Genomic DNA, 9,297 nt, shown 5'->3' with positions numbered 1-9,297 from the left:
ACAGCCTGGCAAGGGCTCCAATGGCCCCCTCATGGAGCTCAGGGGTGGAGAGGGCGCCCATCCCCGGGGGTATCTGGCCAGGGCTGTGGAGATTATTTGAGCGGGCAGCTGGAAGGCAGTGATACAATTCTGTGGCAGCTCCTGGTGTCCGGCCAGGCTCGGGGGTGTCTCGGGCGTGACGGTGCAGACCAGGGGGAGGAGTCAGCGGCGGGCGGGACACGAGGCTCTGGTGGGCGGAGGAGCGGTGGGGGCCGGCCAGGGGGGGAGAATGAGTGTCCCCGCGCCCGCAGTCAGTCCAGCAGCGCGGCCTCTCTGCCCCAGCCATGGCTCCGCAGTGGGAGCGCCTCTTCGACTCCGTGGGACACTTTGGCAGGTAGTGGGGCGGAACCCCATTGCGGGGCCGGGCGGGTGTTTTCCAAGGGAAACTGAGTCTTCCTGAACCTGCTCCCAGGCAGCGGAGGAGCTCCTAGGAAGCAGCGGCTGCCGGACCCACAGGCGACGGGGAGCGTGGCGGGTCCCTGCTCTGCTGGCCCCCCTGGGGGCTGGCGCACTTCGAAATGCCAAGTCACTTCAGCAGGTGGGTATTGTAGTTGTACGAATGCTTGATAGAGAGCTTGTAGGTGTTTTTTGTCTCTGTCTGAGGGGTTGGAGCAAATGTGGTGGTATTGTAGAACCTGGCTGTAGACAATGGATCGTGTGATGTGGTCTGGATGAAAGCTGGAGGCACGTACATAGGAATAGCGGTCAGTAGGTTTCCGGTATAGGGTGGTGTTTATGTGACCATTGCTTATTAGCACCGTAGTGTCCAGGAAATGGATCTCTTGTGTGGACTGGTCCAGGCTGAGGTTGATAGTGGGATGGAAATTGTTGAAATCATGGTGGAATTCCTCAAGAGCTTCTTTTCCATGGGTCCAGATGATGAAGATGTCATCAATATATCACAAGTAGAGTAGGGGCATTAGGGGACAAGAGCTGAGGAAGTGTTGTTCTAAGTCAGCCATAAAAATGTTGGCATACTGTGGGGCCATGTGGGGACCCATAGCAGTGCCGCTGATTTGAAGGTACACATTGTCCCCAAATGTGAAATAGTTATGGGTGAGGACAAAAAGCACATTCAACAACCATTCTACATCTGCTGAGAGTGTAATTAAACTTTCTTTTGCCAGGTCCTCTGACATGAGGGTACAGTTTCATAAGCCAAAAGTAAAAGAGGGTACACGAGGTCTCCCAGAATATCAAAGGGGACAGTAACTCTGTTTATGGCTGGTGGCTCAGGCAATCTCCTCATCCTTCATCCCTGCTGCAGGGAATGGGTGGCTTTGGTTTGGCAGAGTGGAGCCAGGGCCAGCTCACTAGGATAATTACACAATAGCCGAGGATCTCAAAGCACTTTGCACAAGGGGGGCAGCGCTACTGCGGCCCCTTGGAAAAATTGCTTGGGTGCAGGAGCCAGCACAAAAGGGGCTGGATTCTCCTGTGCGGCCGCATCGTCCCTGCCATGAGTACTGCAAGCTGGCAGTCATGGAAGTCACCTGACTGGTACCCAAGCCCCTGTTTGCAGAGGGGGCAGAGAGGCTTGCCTGTGGTCATCTGGCTTTGCAGTGCTGGAAAACCAGCCCGGCCTGAGGTTTTGTCCTGTGGGTCCCTCGCACCCGAATCTCCCTTTTAAACCAACAGGTTCCTAAGCCCCTAGAACAGCCAAGTGTTCACTGACTCTTAGTATTACAGTAGCGCCTGTGGGGCCAGCTGGGCTCAGGTCCCTGTTGTGTTTGCAAACACAGAGTAAGACAGTGCAGGACTAGGTTCATGCAATCCGGGGCCCTAACGCATGGGCCATCCCTGCGCCATGGCCCCATCCCCACCTGAAGAGGCAGGTGTCAGGAGCAGTGATTGGAGCGGGGGAGTCTGCTCCCCATCCTCCTCCTCCCCCCCAAGAGCAGCAAAAAGGAATCGGTACCCCATGAGAGTACCAGGTCCTCTCTCTCTCCCTGCCTGGAGAGGCAGAGGCAGTAGCCAGGGCATATCTGCCTGCGCCCATTGCTCTCTTCCCCTGCCATTTAGGGTATGTCACTTGAGGGAGGCTTCTCTGCTCCTTGAAGTCTTTAAACCACGATTTGAGGACTTCAATAGCTCAGACATAGGTGAGATTTTTCGAAGGAGTGTGTGGGTTAGATTCTGTGGCCTGCGCTGTGCAGGAGGTCAGACTAGATGATCAGAATGGTCCCTTCTGACCTTAGTATCTATGAATCTATGACAATATCATTTGGTGGGAATAGTATCCCAGCCTGTCTGTGAATGTATGTGACCAGTGAAAAACTCTGGCATCATGGATTTTTATGTCTGCCACCGTGGGGTAAACCACACCCCTGATTGCCTCAGAAACTTCCACCAGCACTTCACCCCCAGTTGATTTTCCAAACCCAACCTGGTTGGCAATGGACCAATAGCAGTCTGAGGTAGACAGCTTCCAGATTGTTATAGCAACCTGCTTCTGGACCAGCAGGGCCTCTCTGATGCATGTATCTTTACCCTGGAGGGTTGAGTCAAGTTGCTCACAAAGGTCCAGAAATGTAGCTTTCTTCATGTGAAAGTTCTGGACCCACTGCTTGTCATCCCAGGTCTGCAGGACCATGTGATCCCACTGATCTGTGCTTGTGGCCCTGTGACAGAAGCGCCAGTCTAAGTAGGGGGGCATCAGCAGCTAAACTGAGTGTCATGAGCAGCACCAGCCAGTTCAAGTCTGCCACATCTCTGTCATCGCCTACCTCTTTCTCCTCCTTTTCCTGCTTAATCATAAGCTCTGTCAGGTGCCTTTAGTGAGTCAGGAAATGCCACTGCAATGTCCACCAGTGCCTCATGGAAGCTCTGCCCATTTCCTGACATGGGAGTGAAAGAGCAAGCAAGAGAAGCTCTTCAAAAAGTTCCTCCTCCACGTTGCTGGCTCTGGTAGCTGGGAGCACACAGACCAAAAAGTCAGCTCAGCAGGATGTGTTGTCAGGCTGTTCAAACTTTCTGTAGTGGGCAGGTGAACTGTCAAGTTTTCCCACAGTGCACCACAGTCAAAGCGCTAGAGCGGCCACATTTCAGGAAGGCTCTAGGGAGTCTGATTTGACTCAGATCTGTGTGCTACAGCATTGATGGCAGAGCCCCAGGCTTGAGCCTGGTTTAGAAAATTCTTACTGTAGGGTGAACAATCAGTGTAGATGCCCAAGCCCTGGGTTCGCTAACCAGGCTCAGGTGACTCAAGTCCCACTAATCTTGGCCTTGCATTGCAGCATAGACATACCCTTAGTGCCATCTAGGCCACTTGGCCTTCCCTAGCCGCAGGGCCCAGGCTCCTCTGTCGCACCCTGCACCCAGAGCCACCCTCTCAAAGATACCCAGGAATATATTGGGGTCATCCATAGCAGCCCATCTTCCAGGGTCCAGTCCTTGTGCCCAACTGCCATTCCCTACCAAGGGACTCACTATCCTTTGCAATAACTGTTGCTGCAATTCTCTTGCTCTTTGATGACGCTCTGCAGACTCTTTTGCTGCTTTGCCTACCAAGCAAGCAATGTCGGCCTCTCCAGGTGGTGCTGGAAACCTTACAGAGTCTTCTGCCTCTCCTCTTGCTGTTTCAGTAATCTTTGCAGGGTCTTCTCCAGTGTCGAGACCACTGAACCCTCCTGCTGGCTATGACCCCAGACAACCCCCCCTTGTCTGTCAGGACATCATCCAGCTCCTGTCTCTTTTCTAGCCACAAACTGCTCGGAGACCTTCTGGTCAAACACCTCATGCAATTTATTTTCAGTGTCCTTTCCACCACCCTTAGAGACTTGTGCAGCTCTGTATTTACAATGGCACACACTTAGCCAAGGAGCGGGAGAGACTGAAAGTGTCTTTCCCCCTTTGAGATCTTTCCTGGCTTCGACACTGAAGAGCCTGCCAATCTCTCTCCTTTGTGCCCCCCTCTTTGGTAATGGGATAATTAGCTTTTGGGGGCTCTCCTCAGACCATTCCAATCTATAAATTAGGCACAGCTTTCCTGCCTTAGCGATGACTCCTGAGCAATGTAATTGATGATTTAATGATCAGAGTGCTGGTACAGCTGCAGTTGGCCAGCACTCTGTCACAATTGCTGAAGTCACTGAACCCACAAATTAAATGAACAGCATGGTAGCTATTGAGGAGTCATGCAAGCTTTGCTTTTGCATAGACCCAAGCAACTGAAATAGAGCACTAAAAAGAGCTCAGTACAAATGCCTGCAATTGAACAAATCATGAGATCAACCTCATCTGCCTTCCAGAAAGAGCCAGGGAAGTATATCTAATGTTGAATAAAAACAAGATGAAATTGTGATGGACTGCAGGATCATACATGGGAAAACTTGCCGACCTCCCAAGGGCTACAACCTTGGGATAGACCGTAGTATTATAGTATTGGTGGAATAGACAATAGTATTATTTCAGATCATGCCCCTAGAGGGGGGCTATTGTACAATCCACTAAAAACGAGAAAAAACAAGGAAAGAACTCGATATTATATGATATCCTAGTGCAGAACACATAGGTAGTGATATTGAGTAAAAGAGAAATTCTGGACTATGTAAAATGAGATGATACAGTACAATCTGAAGATAGAAAACAGGCTGTAATTTAGGGAGATGGCTTTAAATATCTAGCAATAAAGAAAAAATTGTGACTTGGCTTCCTTGAAAGAGAAGAAACAAAAAGAATGTCTGCTCTACATAAGGATACAAAAAGCCAAGAGCAATACAGAATATTAATAAATGTAAGGGGAAAATTCAATTTTCTGCTGACTAAAGAGACAAAGTCACAATAAAGCTAATCAAAAGATCCTGCTTTAGAAAGGTCAATAAACCTGATAATATTTTGTCTCATCCTCTTAGGAGAGTTCATGGGAAAGCTACTGTCTAATTAAAAACCAAGGAAGGTATGACAAAAAATCCAATAGCTATTATATCAGTTTTCAGGATTTGAATACTAATTTATATGCATCACAATTTGTAAATCGCTCAGAAGAGCTAGAGAAAAACAAAAACACCTTTATTTTTGGAAGAAGATAGAGTTAGTTTAGAGGAACCAGTGTCTGGAGCTTGAAACAAAAAATCCGGAACGAGACTGCTAATAAAAAAGCAAAAACAAAACTTTTTAGAATAACTCAATCATTTTATTGGGCAGGGTCTGTACAAAAATACAAGGGAAGGGTACATTCCCAGAAACTGTGCAGCAAATGCATCCGATGAAGTGAGCTGTAGCTCACGAAAGCTTATGCTCTAATAAATTTGTTAGTCTCTAAGGTGCCACCGGTACTCTTTTTCTTTGTGCAGCATGCTATCACCACACCATTACACAAGAAGGAAAAAACAACAGTTGTCTAAGGGCCAATTTCCCTTCTCAATGTACATATAACAAATGTTGCCAATGTATTGCCAACAATATTAGAGGCAGTAGTTAAACAATTTATAGATTCAGAAAGACCAGACATATTTAATCCCTGGAAAATAGTACTTGGACAATCTACCATGTGCATTAAATTCCATCCCCTCAGCCTGCATAAAGAAATGGAAATTTGCTCTGAGTGGCCTTTTCTGAGGGCTTTCTTGAACTATATATTGATTTGGTTTGACAGTTAGAAAACAAATATTTTATACTTACCCCAAAATATAATATATTATTATAATAAAGGGCTCCTTTAATAAAGAAATATGTAATGTAACTGGAATATGTTTCATCCAAAAGGTCTCTTGTAAGGTATCATTACAAGCTTATAATCTGAGTTTGGTCATCCTATTTGTATAAATGTATCATTCTTGTATCTGAAACTAGAAATATGAAATATAACTCTGTATATTATGCAAAGTATGGGCCATTAATGGTGTTTGGAATCTTGATGGCTCCCATCAACTAGGACAACTTGTGTAAATGGCTCCATTTTCTTGCAAGCCTATCTGTGAGTCAGGCCAGGAAGAAAGAAGGCTTGGGGTCTCACAGGACATGTGACCATGTCACCTGGTACTGGAATTCATCTTAAACTTGGTGCTTTTCCACTTAGAAGGAGGGGTGGGAACCCAGAGAGACAAAAGATTCCCACCTTGTGCCAAAGCTATAAAAGGGGGTGGAACAGAACAAAGGAGGCTGCAGTCATGGGAAATCCCCTAGCTACCACCTGAGCTGGAACAGGACTGTACGAGAGGAGAGGATTGGGCCAAATGAGGAAGGAGTCCAGTCTGTGAAAGAAGCTTATTGGAACATCTCTGAGGGTAAGATTTTTATCTGTAATCAGTTTCTTAAAGTATTAAGCTTAGACTTGCGTGTTTTGTTTTATTTTGCTTGGTAACTTTCTTTGTTCTGTCTGTTATTACTTGAAACCACTTAAATCCTACTTTTTATACTTAATAAAATCACTTTTGTTTATTGATAAACCCAGAGTAAGTGATTAATACCTGGGGGAGCAAACAGCTGTGTATATCTCTATCAGTGTTATAGAGGGCGGACAATTTGAGTTTACCCTGTATAAGCTTTATACAGAGTAAAACAGATTTATTTGGGGTTTGGATACCATTGGGAACTACGTATCTGGGTGCTAGAGACAGGAGTCCTTTCTAAGCTGTTTTCAGTTAAGTCTGTAGCTTTGGGGGCGTGAGTCAGACCCTGGGTCTGTGTTGCAGCAGATTAGCATATCTGGCTCCAAAAGACAGGGCACTGAAGTCCCAAGTTGGCAGGGAAAACAGGCTCAGAGATAGTCTCAGCAGTATCAGATGGCAGTCCCAAGGGGATCTCTGTGACCCAATCCATCAGAACTATTTTTACATGTTCCTAGTAAAAATACCAAAGATAATCTTGGAAAAATTAGAAAAAAAATTGAAGTAGGGTTTTATGGACCTTTAAGAACCCTCAAGTCAAAAGGAAAATTTTACAGTTCTCTTCCATGCAGGGAGGAACTGGATTTCCAAACTATAAACAGTATTATTGGACAAAGTTCAGAATAGCAGACTGAAATAAAAATAAAAATAATTTACCCTAGATCCAAATGGAGATTGATTTGACTAAAACCAAATCTCCCTTTTGCTATACTATGGACAAAGAATAAGGAGCGTATTCTTAAGGGGCAGTCTTTAATTATGGCAATACTAAGGCATAAGTAATTGGGAAAATGTTCTTACAGAAAATGGATTGCTATATTATAACTTATTTTAGAATAGAGAATTTATATCACTGTCCAATATCAAACAGAAGGGAGTTGGGAGTCTTCATAATTTTCCTTTATGCCTATATTTCCAGATGCATAGATTTCCAATAGAAAAAAAAAATAACTCAAGGCATCATGGACTTAGTTCTGTTTCAGGGTTCTCAGTGGAAAAAAGTTGCAAAGAGAATTTATTAAAGCTTACATAGTTTGAACAAAAATAATAAAATAAGCCATAAAGATAAATAGAAAAAGCATTATGCTAACCAAATAGAAAAGAAGAATGAAACTAAATAATATTGTACACCTAAAAGAGTTCCTTATGCCTGTAATTTGATGGAAACACAATATAAACTCCTATTCTGTTAGACTCCTTTCAGTTTATGGGCATGATTGCCTCATACACTGTGTTGGTGAAACTAGTACAATGTAAAGGGAACAGAAAATGTGGAATTGGGATGTGCTCCAAAATACAAACATAATGATAGAAAATAGTGTTACCAAAAGTAGTAGTAGTTCTCCCTGCAAGAAATAATATCTAGAAATAGATAATACAGAAGTAGCAAATGGTTGTGAAAATGTAGTTCTTGTGCATAGTGGATGTTGGAAATAGAGCACTGGTTCTATTAATTTAAAAACAAATGGAAGAACTTTAAAGCTGTGCAGTTTCCTTTATTAAATTACATACAAATATTCTCAAGATGTGTTATCCCTAGAAGAGAGAGAAGTGGACAAATTAACAATTTATGATGAAACGGGACTGATTCCAGCTCTGCCTTTGTGAAGTATTAGAGTCTTTTGTGGTTGCTTGCATATTAGTAGTGTAAGATATAAAATTATTTCATAATGATTTTCAAGTTTATCAAGTGCATGTTAGATATTTAATGTGTGCCATTGAATATTTGGCTTTTGGTTTTATGTTTGATATTTTTCCCCTTTTTTATTTTGTTTTAGCTCTAACAGTTACAGAGCAGGTGTGTTATAAATAGTCTTGGCAGGATTTGAGTGAAATCGTTAGACATCTGTAAATGTCACTTTCACCAGACACACAGAAATAGACAAAAACAAATGCATCGATAACAGTCAATATGTACAGCCTCCCTCGCGTATAGTGCCCCCCCCCCAGAATCCAATGTCACCGGCTGCACAGTGAGCCCTCTGCAGCCCTGCTGTCATTGCCCTCATTCACCCACTGGCCAGGAGTAAAAGGTCTGTCTCTGGGCATGAGCCATTCAGCAGTGATGTGGCCAGTGGCTGGTCCTCCGCACTGCAGCCCTGGCTGGGGGTCTCTGCACCACTGGGCCAGCACTACAGTCTACCCCACACTTGCACCCAGGTGTCTTGGGCCCCTTGACCACACTGGGAGCCCCCTGTAGTCTCACTTTCAGCACTGCCCTAAGCCCATCCTCCCTTATTTTCCCATAACTGTGAAATTTGAAATAGATAAAATTAGGAAAAAATGCTTAAAACCCATAATTTTGCACAACTGAGAAAATTAAAATAACGTGACAGGGTCGGGCCAGATGGCTACAGAAGAGTAATAGAAGGCAGCTATATTAGCCCCAGGTTAAGTAGGTCCCTTTTCCCTGGATAAGGTAACAGGGAAGGTTCCAGAACAATCAGGAACCTTCTGGAGACAATTAAGACAGACAGGCAGATTAGAACACCTGCAGCCAATCAAGAAGCTGCTAGAATCAATTAAGGCAGGCTAATCAGGGCACCTGGGTTTAAAAAGGAGCTCACTTCATTTTGTGGTGCCTGTGTATGGAGCTGGGAGCAAGAGGCACTAGGAGCTAAGGGTGAGAACGCATACTGTTGGAGGACTGAGGAGTACAAGCATTATCAGACACCAGGAGGAAGATCCTATGGTGAGGATAAAGAAGGTGTTGGGAGGAGGCCATGGGGAAGTAGCCCAGGGAATTGTAGCTGTCGCACAGCTGTTCCAGGAGGCACTCTAGACAGCTGTATTCCACAGGGCCCTGGGCTGGAACCCGCAGTAGAGGGCGGGCCCGGGTTCCCCCCAAACCTCCCAACTCCTGGTCAGACACAGGAGGAGTTGACCTGGACTGTGGGTTCACAAAAACGGCCAAACTGAGAGCTGCTGT

General features: G+C 45.2%; 1 protein-coding gene across 2 annotated transcripts in view; it reads left to right on the top strand.

Annotated features, from left to right (window-relative positions):
* Window positions 1–211: 211 nt before the first annotated feature.
* SLC22A16 (solute carrier family 22 member 16) overlaps window positions 212–9,297 on the top strand; it is a 52,663-nt gene continuing 43,577 nt past the window's right edge. For both annotated transcript variants that reach the window (XM_038397707.2, XM_043510821.1), the window contains exon 1: window positions 212–373. In XM_038397707.2, the coding sequence (XP_038253635.1) occupies window positions 324–373 (50 nt within the window). In that variant the 5' untranslated portion in view covers window positions 212–323. The remainder of the gene's footprint in view (window positions 374–9,297) is intronic.

The sequence above is a fragment of the Dermochelys coriacea genome, chromosome 3 (assembly GCF_009764565.3).
Source record: "Dermochelys coriacea isolate rDerCor1 chromosome 3, rDerCor1.pri.v4, whole genome shotgun sequence".
Classification (NCBI taxonomy): Eukaryota; Metazoa; Chordata; order Testudines; family Dermochelyidae; genus Dermochelys; species Dermochelys coriacea.
This window is presented reverse-complemented; position numbering and strand designations above follow the sequence as displayed.